This window comes from Cebus imitator, unplaced genomic scaffold (assembly GCF_001604975.1).
Source record: "Cebus imitator isolate Cc_AM_T3 unplaced genomic scaffold, Cebus_imitator-1.0 Scaffold541, whole genome shotgun sequence".
NCBI lineage: Eukaryota > Metazoa > Chordata > Mammalia > Primates > Cebidae > Cebus > Cebus imitator.
In genome coordinates this window covers 1093354-1111359 of record NW_016107856.1, presented here as the reverse complement: position 1 = coordinate 1111359, position 18006 = coordinate 1093354, and the positions used below count along the sequence as shown (strand labels likewise).

The window sequence follows — 18006 nt, the reverse complement described above, 5'->3', positions numbered from 1 at the left end:
TGGTCTCGATCTCTTGACCTCGTGATCCACCCCCCTCGGCCTCCCAAAGTGCTGGGATTACAGGCATGAGCCACTGCACCCAGCGGCAAAATTTCTATTAGAAATCAGGAAATCATCACAGTACATACTAATATCCAGCTATATTTTTATGGCTCCTATCTAGATTCTGCTCTCTTCCTCTGGTGGGCAGAAAGGAGCTCACCTTCTAAACAGGAATATTGCATACTTGGGATTCTTCATTTAGAAGCAAGCCTCTGAGATAAACGGGGAGTGTAGATTGCAAAAGTGTGGCCCAGCAAACTCTTCCAGGAACTGGCCCTCATCATCTTCCCTCTTTCCCTGCACTCTGCATGCCCTCGGTTCCGCCAGAGCCTCGGCCACCTTCCTCCCAGGGCCTCTGTACTGGCAGGCAGGATGATATTGATAAAAACTGAGAAGTCTTGGTGCACTATGGCAGCTTGCCATAGAGCAGGAGTTTCAAAGGTGGTACACTGAGTCTTCTTTTACCCCAGGGTCAGTTTAGCTCTCTGTGCTAAGGAAAACCTGTCGATGTCTTTCAGAGCCTTTAATAGACAATGAAGTTAGTGTTTCAGAGGCATATTCTCAAGATATTGACATGTAGAACCATCTTGTTGAATATTTACGGAATAAGAATACCTGTTATAAGCCAGGGATCTTGGGGAACAGAGATGAAGAATACATAGACACTGCTTTTTTTCTTTTTTTTTCTTTTTTACTTTTATTTTAGGTTCAGGGGTACATGTGCAGGTTTGTTATATAGGTAAACTTGCACCACGAAGTTTGTTGTATAGATTATTACTAAGCTTAGTACCCAATAGTTATTTTTTTCTGCTCCTGTCCTCTTCCTACCCTCCATCCTCAAGTAGACCTTAGTATCTGTTGCTCCCTTCTTCGTGTCTGTGGGTTCTTATCATTTAGTTCCCACCTGTAAGTGAGAGGATGTGGTATTTGGTTTTCTGTTCCTGTGTTAGTTTGCTAAGGATAATGGCCTCCAGCTCCATCCATGTTCCCCTAAAATACATGATCTCATTTTTTCATGGCTGCATAGTATTCCATGGTATGTATGTACTGCATTTTCTTTATCCAACCTGTCATTGATGTGCATTTAGGTTGACTCCATGTGTTTGCTATTGAGACACTACTTTCAAGAAGCTCACAGTCTAGTAGGAAAGAGAGATGTCAATGCAAGCTGCAGATTTCATAAAAGAGGCATAAACGGTTTGTGAAGGAGTCTAGACCTCAGGTTCACTTGTTCTTGTAGGACTCTACCATTTTCTTACCCAAACATTTCAGAGGGCAGAATGCGCATACACCATTGCGCTTGCCTACATCCCTGCCCACACAAACGTGTGTCTCACAGCAGCCTCTCAATCCCTGGCTGGTGGCTTTCCTGTCGAACCTCCAGCATGCAGATCTGAAAGGAAGCTCTGCCCTGCAGTCTGCCTGCCCCAGCCCTGGACTAACCCCTTGCCTTGTTTCCTAGCTCTCCACAATCATAGACATGTTGGAAGGAGCATTCTATGGCCTGGATCTCCTGAAGCTACATTCAGTCACCACCAAACTGGTGGGGCGAGTGGATAAACTGGAGGAGGTAAGGAGGATTCTGATTTCCGTATCTTTTTCTTGATGGAGCCCCAAAGCGTATCAAACTTCAATTTTCAGCTAGCACGTGCCCTGATTAGACTTAGCCCATTCTATTTTATGAAAAGGAAAATATACATTAAAGATTCATCCAAAATTATGCCAAATTGTTGGTAACAAAGAAAATCAGTTAACTAGAAATGCCAATACTGTAGCTTCTCTTTTTCATCTATAAGATCCTCTTAATCGTATAACCAATGTCTTCATTTTTACCTTGACTTCCAGGGACCTCAGAAATCAATGAAATGTAAAGGTACAATAAGCATCTTGCCTCCAGTGTTAAGGTGGAATCATCTCCTTCCTTTGTATATGGTTCCTAATTTCTCTCTGTTCTGGTGCATACCCCTTTCTTCATGTGTGTAAATCCACCTGAAATTCATTTTAGAAGAAGAAGACATAAAAATGATTACTAATAAGTAATGTTTCCTACTCAGCATTCAGGCTGGTCATGCCCAGGATGAATAGATGAGTCATGCAATTTTCATAGACAAACACACCATACTCTTCTGTCTGGGCTCTGAGGGTTCTGCAGGTGGTGCTGTGGTTTTCATCTAGTGGTGTGTGACATGATGGCGGGAGCTGGGAGTTGTTACAGATACTGTAATAATGTTGACAGTGCTTGTTGTTGTGATGCCCTAACATATAATGAGAAATCATTTAGTCACCCAAAAAGTAACTAACGAGCATTATTCAACCTTATGGGTAAGAAACTTTATGGATATGTTTCATTGACTTGCATCCGGTTCTTGGACTGATACTTGAAACTGACTCAAAGAGCTGCTGCTCCAAGTAGAAATCTATTTCTTTAATGTTGACAGCATTGCTCTAAGTGGTAAATTCAATAACACAATGATTGTAAACATAGCAATATTCCTCATGAAAAAGTGGGCTTTTGGGGGGCTATCACGAAAGAGCTAAAGTTGCTTGATCCATGATTAGTAGTTGTAGTGATTTGTGGCAGAAAGAGCAGCAGGCTTGGTGTCAGGATGGAATGAGTTCCTTGCTCTTTGTGCTGCCAAGCAGCCATGTCCTACCTTCTCCATCTGTACAGCGAGAATAGTACCCTGCCTACTCTGTATGAGTGCTGAGAGGATGCAAAGTACAGTAATCAGTATGAAAATACTTTGAAATGGTTAAATTAAACAAGGCTCTGACCAAGGAGAGACTGGGGACAAACATTCCCACATTGCTTTCCCAAGCAGCTGCCACAAAGATCATGAAACATTGCAGTTATACTCCTAAAATCTTTCCCAGAAAGTCCTTCTCCACCCGCCCTTGGGCTTGGCGCCTCCAATGCTATGATGAGGTGTTTTCTGAATGTGGCTGTTGGTTCGGGGAGGGTTGGAAGGTCCTTAATCACATCAATTAAGAGGTCTGATGAGAGGGTTTTAGAGCCTGAGCTTTGTAGACAGATCAGGGTGGCCAATAGAACCGCATCAGCCTCCTCCTCGCTGTCTGCCACTCTCTTTAAGAGGTTCTTTCAAAGAATTAGGACCCTGGGCATCTTGAGTTTCTTCTTTCTCAACATTAACAGCCAGAATGATGACACTGGGATGGTCAGCACCATCCCACTACCAATGGGCTTCTTGCAGGCTTGGGACTCTTCCTCCTAGTTAAAAACCACTTTCTGATTCTTTCAGATGCATTCAAAAGGCATTAAACCAAGGTCCAATATTGGGAGGTGCCTCTGTTTCCCTAGACCTCAGAATCATCCAAATGTGCAATGCCCCTTTGAGAAAAGGATTGCTCTTCTCTAGGGACAGGAGCCACAGCACCCTCTTCTGCTTTTACCTGACCTTGGCAGCCACGCAGTTGTCATTCTGCCTGGAGAACACAGCTTGAGAAAGATAGATCTGGCGGGGAGAGTACAGCTCAGGAGGCCAAGGTCAGGTGCTCAGCCTCTGAGAAGGCCAATGGGCTGGGCTTGTTCAAAGGCCACAGCCTTGTTCCAGCCTTGTCCAGCAGCTGAGCCCTCCCTGCTCAGGAGGGAGCATGGGTGAATCTGATGCAACACCACTGCCCCAGCAGGGTGGTATTGTCTATACAGTCACACAGTAACCTGGTTTTTGCCAAAAACAGTTTTAGTTACATCAATGAGAGTATCTCCATGGCAAGACTGTGGTATGTTTAGTAGCAACTGGACCTTAATAATAATAATAATAATAATACCTTATATTTGTATAGAATATTATGTTTTTAAAGCATTCCATATACATTTAGCCCATTTGTTCCTGGATAGTGTGAGAGCCAAGGAAATTATATGACTTGACCAATTTCACGGTGCTAGGAAACACAGGGCCTTCTGGTTCCTCGTCCAGGACTCTTTCTCATCAGCCCTGTAAGTTTCTTCAAATCACTGCCATCTTCCCTGCAAGCATCAGTTTTTCCTAACAAGAACTCCAAACAATAGCTCTTCCAAGGGAATTTCTAGGCAGGACTCTGACTATATCGCATAGTTCCATTAAATAGGATTAAAGTTGAGTTAGGGAAGGTTTCCCCAAACCAGACAGCCTAAGGTGATAGGGTGCTGAAGTGTGACAGTAGTCTTCAGATGGGTCGGGGCCCCTGTGCCCAAAGAGTAGAGCACTGTATTCACTTGAGTTTGTCTCAAGGCTCATGCCAGCTGACTGTCTGGAGTCTGCAGTAATCGAAAAGGCAGACTGTTGGGTAAATTGAAAAAACACTCCCTCTCCAGCTCGGTCTGCAGGAGGAATGGAAGTTAAATTCTGCTCCAGGTCCTTGAATATTCTTGAATCCCTAGGGGAGTTCTTTGGAGGTCAGACAAGACGAAAGGGGTCAGATTGGAGAGGGATTTTGCCCAGAGTAAGATCCATGGTTGGCAGCATAAGCAGGTACGCATTTATGGGATACAGCCCCAGTTCCACCTTGAGTATATAGGAGGAGGTAGGAATGGAAACTTCATTTGCAGATGAAAGAGGAAGGAAGGAGAAAGAAATGGAATCTCAACTATTTTGAGTTAACCTTTTGGTAAAATCAGCTCTGGGAGCAGCTCTGCTTAGTGGAATGATTTGGGGTAAGCTTTTGTTTTAAAAAAATGAAACATGACACATGCATAGAAAAGTGGATAAACAATTAATGTCAGACTTTGTAGTTTTTGTCAGTTTGGAAGGTATAGCTTAGTAGGGTCATTTCACTGTGTTCCATAAACTTAACTCCGAAAATGTCTTTCCAGTTCACTAGGAAGTCTGAAACCTCATGGACCAGTTTTAGAACTGCTCCAGGAATATGAAACACTCAAGGTGGTCAGCAGTCCAACACAGACCCCAGCTCACCTCTCTTTCCTGTGAGTGGCTGGGAAGGAAAAGGGCATGCAGGAAGTGCGGGTGCATGTTGGAGTTGAGAGGTGTGTGGGCACAGAACATAAATATCTGAAGAGATGGGAGTTAAACGTCTAGAAAGAAAATCTGCAGCTTCCAAAGGCAAAGGCAAGCCTTGTTGATTGCATAGAGAGCTGGCAATGGCACTCACTCAGCTCAAGGAAATACTTTACCCGAGCTCTAAGTGCACTTGGAGACCCAAAGACTTGTAGGCTGCCCAGGCCTAAAGCTGGATTCTGAATGTCAGCAGAACTAGAGGCATGGTGTTCAACCCTCAGCAGTACATACTGCTTCCAGGGGCAGATTCATTACTAAAGTGGAGAAAAAGACAAACAGGGACAGATCATTACAATAATCTTTTAGCAACAAAGCTTTAGTTGGGTTCAGTCGTTTCCATAAAATTTGCAAATTTTATGAAGAAATGTCCCACCCCTACCTTGCTGCAGGATACCTGTGTTTGTAGTATTTGAAATTCTTATGTACACGCGTGCCTTTGTGTATGTGTGGATGCATAGCCCATGCTCTTAAAATAGATGCATGCCTGCAAGCTTTCCATGGTGTAATTTCTGCCTAGCCCCTTCTGGTGTGTGTGTGTGTCTCTTTCCTTTTTCTCGAATCTACCTGCTGGAATTTGCAAACTACATCCATGAGCATAAATGGCACCAGGGATCCTTGTGTCCCAGCCAAAGTCTTTCCTCTTAGTAATGTTGCCTCCAAGGAAGATTTAAGTCCACGATGGATTTTCCAGACCCAGAACTGGCCCACTCCCCAGAATGTACTGGCGCAGGCATTGCTAAGGGCTTCTTCCCCACACCTAAAGCTTTGGTGGCTTTTGTGTTTCTGGACTGAAAGGCAAGATCAAAGAAGCATTCCTGACCCTAGGGGATATATCTTTTCACCAGGTAATAGGAAAATGTAATTTTCATCTGTGCGGAGCTGTCTTTTTCCAAGCCTTCCCTTTCCTCCCACCCTCCACCCCTATCAAGACACCCCCAGGGCTCACTCTCCTGATCAAATCTGCTGTCTCCAAGGGGTTTGCTATAAGTCATTTCACTCTTCTTCCTCAAGTGAAGGCTTGGAGAGGGGAACTGCTTACCCACTGACTTCAGTGTCCTCCTACGTGAAAAGGCAGAGGGTTGAAGTTAATGTTTGTAAGACGTATTTCAGCTCTAACGCGGTTTAATTCAATTTACATCTTAACCAATATATTACCTCTCCTGGGGTTGTGTTTACTTCAAATCTAATTTGCCACTGTGGGACATAAGGTTTTCTTCTTGGATAAAGAGGCTTACAGTGTGAGTGTCAGCCCTTCATCTGTCGGCTTAGGAACAGTTTAGAGCTGCCAGGATGTGCAGGCAGGCATGGCTCAAGTGGTCCTATTTTAAGGGGTGAGGTTACCCCTAATATAGAAATTCATCACCAGAGGCCTGGGACTTCTTGCTCTTACCTTGTTTGACTCTCCTGCCAAGCCCTGGACTTCTTAAGGGCAAGCTGGGTCAGATCATCTTTGTTACCCAGGCCCTCATCCAGCACCTAATGTGGGACAAATGCTCCACAGCTGTTTGGTTGGATGAGTGTTCAGGGCGGCAGCTGGTGGCTCCCTGAACCCAGGCCTGCCTAGCTCTCCCCTCAGCTGTGGTCGGAGGGATTAGGCTGCAGCCCGCCTGTCCTGCCATCAGGAGCACCTGCTGTTTCCAGCTGTTCTCTTCCCCAGCTGTCTTACCAGGGGCTAGGAGACAGCTGTCAGCTGAGGTGGCTGTCCCAGACCATCTGGTCCTAGCTGTCTCCTGAAGGGTGCAAAGGGTGAGCACGGTGAGCTGATGGGAACTGCATGCTCTCCCCACATGAGTCCAGTTACCCTCACACTTGCTCGGTTCACTCCCACGAGAAACTGTGTCCCATCTGCCCTCGGGCTTGCCATCTGCACCTTAGCCTTGGGCACACCCAGCTATCTGCCAGGGAATCCTGATGCCCACAGGACCTATCAGGTAGCCTCCCAGGCAGCCTCTCAGATGTGGCCGCATGCACCTGCTGTGTGTCTTGGGGTCAGGGTTTGGCCCACCCGTAGTCTGGCTTCGTCTCCTCCCGCAGGTGTCTAGCGTGTCTCTCTATAGCACACCAGCCTTGGCTTCTTACCTTCCTCCCCATGCCAGCCATACCAAGCCTTAGCTTCTCTTTCTTTTTCCACCTGCATGTCTGCTATGGAGACCCTGAGGGTCCCTCCCACTCCAGCTTCACCCACATGCCTCAAGCCCGATTTCTGTGCCCAGCACTGTACCACATGCAGCACCTCATCCATTTCCATGCCAAGCCTGGGTGAGGTAGTTGTCATCATTCCTTCCCTTTCCACCTGGAACCTAGAGAGGTTTCATCCCTCGCCCTGTGTGGTTATATAAGCAGGCCGTGACTGCAGTGTGGTTTACACCTGCTCTCCAGAGCCAGCATCTTCCCCTACGCACACCCCGTCCCTGGTCCAGGTTGTAAAAACGAGACCACAGAGAACTGCCAGAGTTCTTCCCTGTGGTCATCTTTCCCCTGGTCCCAAGGTTTTGGCTTAAGCTGCTACACAGCCTCACCCAGGCACACACACACGCGTACAAGAGCTGGGCAAGGCCAGGATATGGTCTATGCACTTCATACCTATTCCGTCAGCCTACACATCTGGTTGTGCCAGCCCTCCGTGGCTTGTCAAAGCACCAGCCGTGCTGACTAGGGCTGACTGGTGGCTGTATCCCTAACGCCACCTGCATCTGGTTCCCCTTTGCTGAGGGTCCCTGCCTCGTTTGCACGCTCTCTTCCCTCTGGTGTGTGTGCCTCTGTCTGCAGTCAGCAGTGGACACCTGTTCCCAGCTGGCAGCATGGCACCTGTTCCAGTCAGGCACCCTCCAGTGCCCAATTGCATACCTCTCCCATATGTGGCACTTGTTCTATGAATACCTCTCAGTTCCTTGGCTCTGCCTGGCCCAAGGAATCATGACAACAAGGTTCTCAAAACTTTCATTGCCACAGTTGCCTGTGTCCAGCCTTCTGTCCCAGCCCTGTATCTACCTGCTCTTCCTCCCTCTTCCCTTCCCTCTTCATGGTGCCAGGATCCTTGGCAGGGGCCGTGGGTACACTGGCTTCTGCCAGATAGGCATGGTTCCCACCTCCTCTGCCACATTGCCAGCACTACCCACAAGCCGAGTTGCACACACTATAAACGTCATGGCTTCAGCTGTCCCGGGGGAAGAGCTTGAGGCATGAGGTCATGGGGTTCACTCATCTGCCAGGGCAGAATCGAAGGCACCCTGTGCAGGTGGCATTCACTGCATCTCCTGAGAATCACCTCACAAAAGGCCATTGGTGTGAGGAGTGCAGAGTTCCAGGGAGGAGTGGGGAGCTCTTGAGGGTCGGCACCCCTGGGTTGGAGGTGGCTGACTGGGGGTGGCCAAGGAGAGGCAGCTGTGGCTGCTGTCCTGGGGGACACCAGCTGGCTCAGCCTGCAGGCCAGTGGGGTGATGCCACCACCAGCCCGTTGTTGATTCAGGTGGCTGGTGGGCTTTGCCATTCCCGTGAGGGGAATAAAGTGTACTGCTTCTCCGGGTTCTCAGGGCGGGCTTGCCTGAAACCCTCCTTTTTGGAAATGCCAAATAATGCCTCCTCACTGACACCAGAAAGGGGCTGGGGGACTATAAATCAATGTGAAGGGGCTCTCTAGGGCACTAGAAACCCCAAGACCTGAGGGGCCGCTCTTTGCCTCACAGTGAGCACGCCACGCCCACTGATGTGCGGTGTTTAGGAATCCAGTGAGATCTTCTGTCTAATAGTAAGGATACTTAGGCCCAGCCAGCCAGTCCACCCAGAGGTGCCAGCACCTTTAGAAGAGCCCTAGGGCCAGCCCTGGGCCACAGGTGTGGACACCCCTCAGTCTGCTCCTCAGAGAAGCCTATGGATCTGGCCAAAGAGTCAATGCCTGCATCTGCCATATTGGCCTGGCAGAGTTTCTGCAGAGCACTTTTTACTAGTTGATGTTTTCTTGTCTATTTCTTTGTCTATTGCCTATTTCCCCCTCATGGAGGGTGACCTTCACCGGGGCAGGATCCCAGCGGCCTTGCTCACACTTGAACCTTCAGTGCGGCACTGAGCACGTGAATGCCTTCATAGAAAGGCAACACATTGAATCCCTGCACCTGCTGGGCTTGGTGATCTGTGCTAGGCTGTGAGAGCTACAGATGGGGCATCCACAGGTGCTGCTCCCAGCAGGTGTTTATGGATTGCGGAAATGCTCAAACCCCACTAAGAGGCCAGGAAACTTTCCCATCAGTCACAGAAAGAACTCAGCTCCTATGAAACAGCCCTTATCTCACATTCCTGTCTGCTTATCAAGCAGCCATGCCCCAGGCTTTCTCCACTTAAGGCGGTGCTTCTCAAACTTGAATGTGTATGCAGAGCATCTGGGGATCTTGTTAAAATATAGATCCTGATTTGGCAGGGCTGAGTGGGCCTGAGAATCTGCATTTCTAGCAAGCACCTGTGTGATGCTGATGCTGCTAGTCTCTACACCACACTTTGAATAGTGAGGATTTATGAGAGTCCAACACTTCTGTATTTTCAGCATCTATGCATGTCCTGTCATGTATCCTGAAACCAGACTGCAGGTACGCTCTGGCTTTTTGACATGCTTGGCACTGCCGAGAGCTGTCTCTGTGCTGGGATCCTCTCCTGGTGTTCTTAGCGATCCAGCAAGTGAGCTGAAGGAGCAAAGGCCAGGAGGTTGTGTGCTGGCTCCACTTCGCCACCTTTTTGTTTTTTTTTTTTTTTTGAGACAGAGTCTCGCTCTTGTTACCCAGGATGGAATGCAATGGCGCAATCTCGGCTCACCGCAACCTCCGTCTCCTGGGTTCAGGCAATCCTCCTGCCTCAGCCTCCTGAGTAGCTGGGATTACAGGCACATGCCACCATGCCCAGCTAATTTTTTGTATTTTTAGTAGAGACGGGGTTTCACCATGTTGACCAGGATGGTCTCGATCTCTTGACCTCGTGATCCACCTGCCTCGGCCTCCCAAAGTGCTGGGATTACAGGCTTGAGCCACCGCGCCCGGCCTCGCCACCTTTTTGTAGTGACCTTGGGCAAGTCGCATTCTTGCTCTGGGCCTCAGTTTCCTTTCTGTGAAATGAAAGGTTAGGCATGAGTTCTTAGGTCCATTCCAGCTGTAACATTCTATGGAAGATAAGCCACTTGGTCCAGTATGTTTCATGCACATCCATGTATGTTAACTCACTTAATCCTCATAACAACCTATAGGAAAAGTGCTGGTACTATCCCCATTTTCCAGGTGGGAAACTGAAGCAGAGGAGTTCCAGTAATGTGCCTGAGATCTCAGGTCTAGCAATAGCAGCAAGAGAGGTGAACCGGTTTCCTCCAGAATCCATGCTTTTACTCATTACACTTGACCTCCTGATAACGCCTATCAGGAGTGACTGAGCACCTAGGAAGATCACTCATTCTGGGCATTCTTAAAACAAGACCTCTTTCTCATGGACGTTAGCTCTCATAGTTAATTCTGTGCAAGTTAGAGAGGCTGGCTTAGCCTAAGCGCCCCGGAACACTCTGAGCCCTTCCAGCACTGAGGATCTGGCATGCAATGAAATGCCATAAGAATGGCATGGCTGATGGTTTCAGAGCCAGGTTCATTTAACAAGCACCTATTGGGTTCTCTGGGCAGCCCCTGTAGGAGCCTCAGGAGCCGCAATGTCTGGGTGTCACTGCCTGGATATGCCCACGTCCCCTGGCTCTGCACTGTTGGGTCTTCCCTCTAGGATGTTAGTAGCATCCCCCCGGGCTGGAGGGTTGTGCCTGGCAATAACTGAGCTTTTATACTTCCTGCATCGGTCTGTTAAAGAAAGAGGGAAAGCAAACACATCCACTATTTTACATGGTTCCTTCCTCAACCTCATAAACAGGGCCCAAAGGAGAGCATCACATTAAAAAATTAGATGCCCATGGAAACCTTAGTATGAGGGCCAAAGTTGGATCTCAATGCAGTCAAACCTCTTTAAAAATAACTAGAGGAGAGGAGGCACCTCTAAGGTGGTCGACAGTTCTTCTTGACTCCCATTCAGTGTTCACCTTCTCTAGGAAGCTGCCTGGATGCCTCCACTCTCCTGCTCTCAACTCAGGAAACCTCACCTTTGCCATTTACAGAGCCTGACATGGTTGGTCCATCCCCAGTTACAGTTGCCGTCTCCCCAACCCAACCCAGGTCCAGAGCCCCAGGGATACCTAAAGCCTTTCTTTCTGTAGCATTGGACTTAGACAGTCGGGAGGTACTCAGCAGTGTTAATTGACTGAAATGCAGCCTTGGCCCTCTCTGGTATGAACCAGGTCTAATTTGCCAAGTAAGGGGTCATTTAGTGAAACTGTTTTTATGGGTAAATAGAAAAGTCTGAAGCCAGACTATCAATTTTCTATGTAAATGATGCTTTTAAAGTGCCAGGGAATGGTTTATGGTCATTAGAAAAGCAGACTGAATTTTTTTTTTTTTGGCCACCTCTTCTAAAATTGCTTAAAAAGCCCCTCTTTCATTAACTGAGCTACTACTGGTTCACATGTATGGGATGAGAGTCAATAGAATTCATTAAGATTCTTCAACACTGGGTAAGGCTGGGCTGTATACAAAGGACAGAAAAAGAGCCTGGTGTCCTGGTGGCCTAGAGACTTGGCCATGTTATTAATAGAACAGCTATGGTAGTTCGGGCAGTATTTCCTGTAGTTGGACATCCTGGCACTGAGCTGCCCTGGAAATGCTGCCTGGGGACCTGGCACCAGTGCCCTGCCCAGGACTGGACACAATCTCTAGCCCCAATCACTTGTTGGATGATTTCTCAGCCTGTCCGTTGTGTCTCTGTGCTCTGAGCGAAGATGGCTGCTAGCTGCCTCCTGCTTGTCTTCAGGGTGCTTTAATGGATCATCTTTTTAATTTTTTTCCTCCTTAGGAAGTTTCTAAAAACCTCACTAAGGAAAACGAACAAATCAAAGAGGACATGGAAGAAATTCGAACCGAGATGAATAAGCGAGGCAAAGAAAACTGCTCTGGAAACATCCTAGATAGCGTGCCAGACATCCGCTCAGCCCTGCAGAGGGACGCGGCGGCAGCCTACGCCCACCCAGAGGTACGGCCCCAGCCTCCAAGGGGCTCTGATCACAGCCCTGGAAGTGTGACACCAGCATCTCTCCTCTGCATAGAACTTTTCAGGGTTCAGTCCTTTCACAGAGAGGAGCTTACTTCATCCATACAATAGTTCTGTAGCTTCCGTAGGTTTGATGAGCAGTTGACCCTGTTTTACTTGACACTGAAGCCCCAAGAGGTTGGGCGAGTGTTGAAGCCAGAGCTGAAGTCTGAGTCTGAGTCCCAGCCCCCATTGTTTTCACAATCTCATATCCCACCTTTGTGTGTGAACATCTCTTGTGTTTGTGAATAGGGAGGACATGCATGCTGTCTTGTCTAGGACCATCCTGCTTTACTCCTGCTGTCTGCCGTGACTTTTTTTTTTAAGAGACAGGGTCCAGCTCTGTCACCAAGGCTGGAGTGCAGTGTTGTGATCATAGCTCAACATTTGCAGCCTCAAATTCCTGGGCTTAAGTTATCCTCCTGCCTCAGCCTCCTGATTAGCTAGGACTGCGGGGACATGCTACCATGCCTGGCCAATTTTTAATTTTTTTTTTTTGAAATACAGGGTCTTGCTATGTATTTTTTGTAAACACGGCTGGTCTCGAACTCCTGGCCATAAGCAATCCTCCTGCCTCAGCCTCCCAAGTCACTGGGAGGACACGCGTGAGCCACTGTACCTGGCCCTGGCATGGTTATTAATGGCACCCTCTTTTACTCTCAAAAATGCCCCAGTTTGGAAACAAATTATATTCCCTCCCTCCTCAATTATAGGAGACTTTGTAATTTACTACATATTTTCATCACTATGCCATGTGGCCGTCATCACAGCTCTAGAAAAGCAGGCCAGACAGAGATCAATATCCTCATTTTACAGATAAGGAAATCGATCCAGTTCTAGTCCTGTTCTCCCTCATTCAGTTGGGAAGTGGTGGCAGAGATAATCCAAAACAGTCTCAAACCTCTGTTTCTTCCCACCCAGTTGTGTCCCTAGCACGAAGTTACCCACGAATGGAAGGCTGTCTAATGTGATTTGAGTGATACCGAAAGACCCACTTGCTTGAAAATGCCTCCCCATTTGGTGCCTGCTTCTTTTGGCTCCAGCTCCTACTAAGTTATGTTTATGTACTAAAGGTTAAATGTGTTACCATTTAATGTATTGGGTTGTTTACTGAATTGTTGTTTAGGAAATAGGCATTGATTTGGGAGATAATCCAAAAGAGTGGAAGAGGAAACAGGTAAGCTTGGTGGCGGGACTTGAAGAGTCCTATCAGCAAGGCACACTATTAGCAAGATAGGTCTGGATCAAGTGGGCAGCCAGGGGATGGCAGCATTTAAGAGAGACTTTGCTTACTTGAACTGGTTACCAGGGGTTGATGGCAGATGGCAGAGTTGTGGCACACTGGTTTCCAGGGAGTGAGTTCCAGGTGGGTCACTGAGGGGTCCCCTCAGCTTCGGGGAGTTGTTCTGAGTGTGGGTTGAGCAGGGCATGAGACAGCGGAAGCTCCTGAGCTGGTTTCTCTGTATGCTGTGGTGTGGAGGACTTTGGGGAAGCATTGCTATGCAGGACTATGTTGCCTGGACCATTGAGAATTGGGATGAGAGAGGAAGGAAGGCTGGGTGTGTGGGCTTGAAACTCTTGGGTAGGGCAGTTCATCAACGCGGTGACAGACAGGCAGCGGCTGGGGTTTGGGGATCTTGGGCACACATGTTCCAAAGGCAGGACTGCAGGCAGATTAGGGCTTTTGAGGCAACAAGCCCTGAAAAGAATATGGTGCCTCCACTCTCCCCAATAGGTAACTCAAAATAACAATTCCAAACCATAAACTAGCCATAAGAAAGGCCAATAATTTTCTGGCTTTGCCCATGATGACTACTTTGGTGCTTTTTTGGAAACATCATATTTCTTCAAAAATTATTTTGATTCTCATTTTGGGTGTCCCTGACATGCTGGCTACTGAGCACATGTTTGGTCTGCTTAGTGGGGCATCTCTGAGTGGGTCTGAGCTCATAAACCAAGAAGCCAGAAGACATTTGGGCTGGAAGGGAACTTGAAGTCTCCCACTCATTAAACCTGGGGCACAGTGTCTCTTATGTCAGCCCACCTGGCATCAGCAGCCCAGTGCCCGGTGGAACCAGGCGTCCCTTGCCTGCTCTGGCTTCCAGTTTCCCATTCGACTGAGCTTAAGAATGCATCTGTGGTCTTGATGACACATTATGTGGTATGTTCGGGAACCCAGCTCAGATTTCCTGAGGGCAAACAGCAAACCAAATCAAATACACCAAACCCCTTTTCTCCTTGCTCAGCAAAGTCCCTTCCCCTCCTCCAGTCCCCATTCATCACACTGCTGAAGTTAGCACAATCCTTCCCCACCAGGGCGGTGGGGCAGAAAGGGGAAGTGGTACCAGAGGCTCCGAGGCAGGATCTTGCCATCCCTCTCTTCAGTGAACCCCATGCCAAAAAGTGGGTGGAAGGGACACTGGGTTTGGTTGTTTATTTTCAGGGTTCCTGTAGGTGATGTCAGAGCTTTCTTGGAATGGTGAGGGGTAATTTGTTGAGGGCTTCTCTCTAAGATGGTCTTTGCCTGGAGGGTTGGCACGGGGCTCTGAGGGCTGGGTTGGGAGTAGAGAGAGGAGGGTGGGAATGGGAACATTCGACTCCAGGAGCTGAAGTCATACGACAGACTCTTGGATTCACAGAGAAAGGAAATCGAAGCTTGGTGGGGGCTGCTGCCGCCCCGTGCAGCCTGTCGCCAGTGGATCTGAGGAAATTATATGTTCCCTGGCAAGGGCTGTCCATGGTCTTGCACCATCTCCTTGGCTGGGAGAAGGCACTGCAGTTCCCACCCTTCCCCAAGAGCCTGGAATTAAAGACAGTTTCTGGGGTTTGCGGCGAAGAAATGACAACCTGCTTTTGCAATGCAGAGGGAGACCAGGGTCCGGTAATTAGATGCCCTTCGGCGTCTGAGTCACGGGCTGTGGCCAGGGTCTCCTGACAGCCTGCCGGGCTGCTCTTCCCAGTGGGAAATGAGGGATCTCCCAAGTCTGCTGGGTGGAAGCCAGACCACGGCTTGGAGGACTTGGGGAGGCAGGCAAGTTTTTGGATGGCAGGCAAGTTCATCTTGTGGTCACAGCTGCGGGCAGAGGGCTTAATGGAAGGAAGAGGCAGGGCTGAGGGCAGGCAGCCTGGGGCCAACCTGAGTTGTGTGACTTGAGAAGTGCTCCTCTCAGCCACTTAACTGATTGACTTTAACCAAGTTGCTAAACGACTCTGAGCCTCTGTTTCCTCATCTGTAAAATGTGAATGATGGCATCTACCTTCCCCATTGTTGTAAGGGTTAAAAATAATACAAAGGGATATGGCCATAATAAGTGTTCATTAAAATATCATCTCCAGCAGCCAGATATCGCCTACAGCTGAGGTGGAGGTTACATCACCAGCAAGGTGAAGGAATTGAGGGAGAGGCAAGGAGCCAGAGTGGGGGGCTGCCCCAGGCACAGCCGGGCATGTCAGCCTGTTTCCCCTGGGCAGAGAAAGCAGGCTGGCAGAAGGGTGTCCCCTGCCTTCAGGAGTCGATCACCACTGTGTGCTAGGGAGGGAAAGATACGCGAGCCCATTGGTTGTGCCATCCAGACGAACTCTCTTGTCATGAGAAAGCAGGCACAGGCTTGGGGGTGTTCTTGGGGGTAATGAAGACTCGGGGCTTTCTACATGCCAAATTGTAAAGATCAGAGCAAGAGCTTGGTTGGCTTCTTTCTGTGCAAAAGGAGCACATTGGTCATGGTGGCTGAGTCCCTACAGCCAACATGGAGTGGCTAAATGCCCTGCCCTGCCTTGGGGCACCGGGCATCCAGAAACACAGGTTGAGCTTCCACATGGGCTCTGCTCTCTGGGTGGCTTCCGCCAAGGCCAAGAATTACAGGATTAAAAGGAGCTCATTCCCCTCCCCCTGGTTGAGAAGGGACCTCATGGTTTAGGTGGCTGCAGGAAGCTGCCTCTTCATTATTCAGCCAACAGAGTCCTGGGGAGAGCAGGGCTGGGCCACGTTCCCCTCAGGCTCCCACACTTCTCTGATGGAGCCACCACAGCAGCTGGACCCGCCTGTGGGATGGCCCTGAATTTGAACACAGTCAGTTCACAGGTCATATGCCCAAGGTCCTTTGCTTTCAAAGGTGGGAGATTATAATCCTGGGCAGGGAGTCTGCCTGGACAGACCGACACAGGACCTGAGATCCTGCCACACTGTGGACATGGGGTCTTCTCCTTGGGCAGCAGCTCTGTGGAGGACAGCGTGCTCCATCTGCATGATCAGAGCTGTCACAGGGGCACTCTCATAGTGCCATCCAAATGCCCAGTCACCCGGCCATGTGCTGCTTACTTTTAAGTATCACTTGTTTGACAAAATCAAATGCCAGTTACCAATTCCTTGGGATTTGTTATGATTCTGAAGTACAAATATTAGGGAGCCTCCATCCAGATAAATCAAAGATGAACAAGAAATGGTCTCTCTTCTTTCAGATTCCCGTAGTCTACAGAGACTAAATAGTGCCAATGGAAAGCAGGCTAGGAGAGGTGCTGCAGTAGAATCACCGACTTGTATTCATTAGGACTTGTGTTCAGCTTGGGTGAGAGACCCAAATACAGTGCCCTAAACAATAGAAAGCGTTGTTGTTCTTTCACGTAAAAAAAAATCTCTGGAGGCAGGCAGTCCAGAGCTGGTATGATTAGCTCCAAGATGTCATTAGTGACTTTCATCCTCAGAATCCCCTCATGATCACAAGATGGCTGCTCAGCTCCAGACATTCTGTCCACATTTCAGTCCAGAGAAATGAGGAAGAGAGCAAAAGATGCCTCCCAGCTGTGTCAGCCCCCCTTATACAGAGAACTTTTCCAAATGCACATCCCACCAACTTCTTCCCATACCCCACTGGCCAGAATTCAGTCCCAAGGCCATCCCCATAACACCAGGTCTTCATTAGTAAGGAACAAGAGGGCAGGGAATTTGAGTAGTCAATGAGAAATCTCTGCCATAAAGCACAAAATGCATCTTGGGGAAGACGGATTAATTCTGAATTCGAAGGTCCAGGAGTATTTCCTTGGGGGCCTGAGATTTTAGCTGGGCCTTGAGAAGCAGACAAATAAGGAGCTATATTGGGAGAAGGAAGTATAATGGCTTTCCAGGCAGAGAAAACAGTCTGAACATAGATCCAGTGGCTCAGGAGGGCCAAGAGTTTCAGTAGTCAGCCAAGTGACTGGAGTACCTAGGGCATGGGGTTCAGGACACACAACAAGAGACAAGAATGCTGAGCTAGGTCAAGATCAGTTTTACTTCGGACTAAAGTATGCAGGAGGAGGGTTTGGGGGATGGGCATGACACGTGTTTTAGGAAGCTTATTCTGGTTGCTGTACCAAGCTTCATCCTGAGGCAGTGTGCATCCTGGTCCTTTGGCTTCACATCCCAGGCCAAGCACCCTCCCCTCACATGGATCTCACTGGAAGCAACTTACAGCAGATCTAAGTCACCCAGCATCCCTAGGCCAGAGCCAAGAGGAGGACTGCATTCTCTGGGCAGTATGATGAGTCGAGCATAGAGACTGATTCTAGAACCAGACTTCCTGGGTTCGATCTGCCTTACCACTCACCTGTTGTGAGACCTTGGGAAATTTATGTAACCTCTCTGTGCCTCAGTTTCCTGATCTGTTTATGATCATGGTAAAAATAGAGCCTACTTCATAGAACTGCTGAGAAGAGGCCGGGCGCGGTGGCTCAAGCCTGTAATCCCAGCACTTTGGGAGGCCGAGGCGGGTGGATCACGAGGTCAAGAGATCGAGACCATCCTGGTCAACATGGTGAAACC

General features: G+C 48.5%; 1 protein-coding gene across 1 annotated transcript in view; it reads left to right on the top strand.

The window, feature by feature from the left end:
• OLFML2B (olfactomedin like 2B) overlaps nt 1-18006 on the top strand; it is a 40972-nt gene that overhangs the window by 4881 nt on the left and 18085 nt on the right. Inside the window, exons 3-6 of the mRNA XM_037733685.1 lie at nt 1505-1612; nt 11976-12275; nt 13336-13386; nt 15148-15259. Of these exons, the coding sequence (XP_037589613.1) occupies nt 1505-1612; nt 11976-12275; nt 13336-13386; nt 15148-15259 (571 nt within the window). The remainder of the gene's footprint in view (nt 1-1504; nt 1613-11975; nt 12276-13335; nt 13387-15147; nt 15260-18006) is intronic.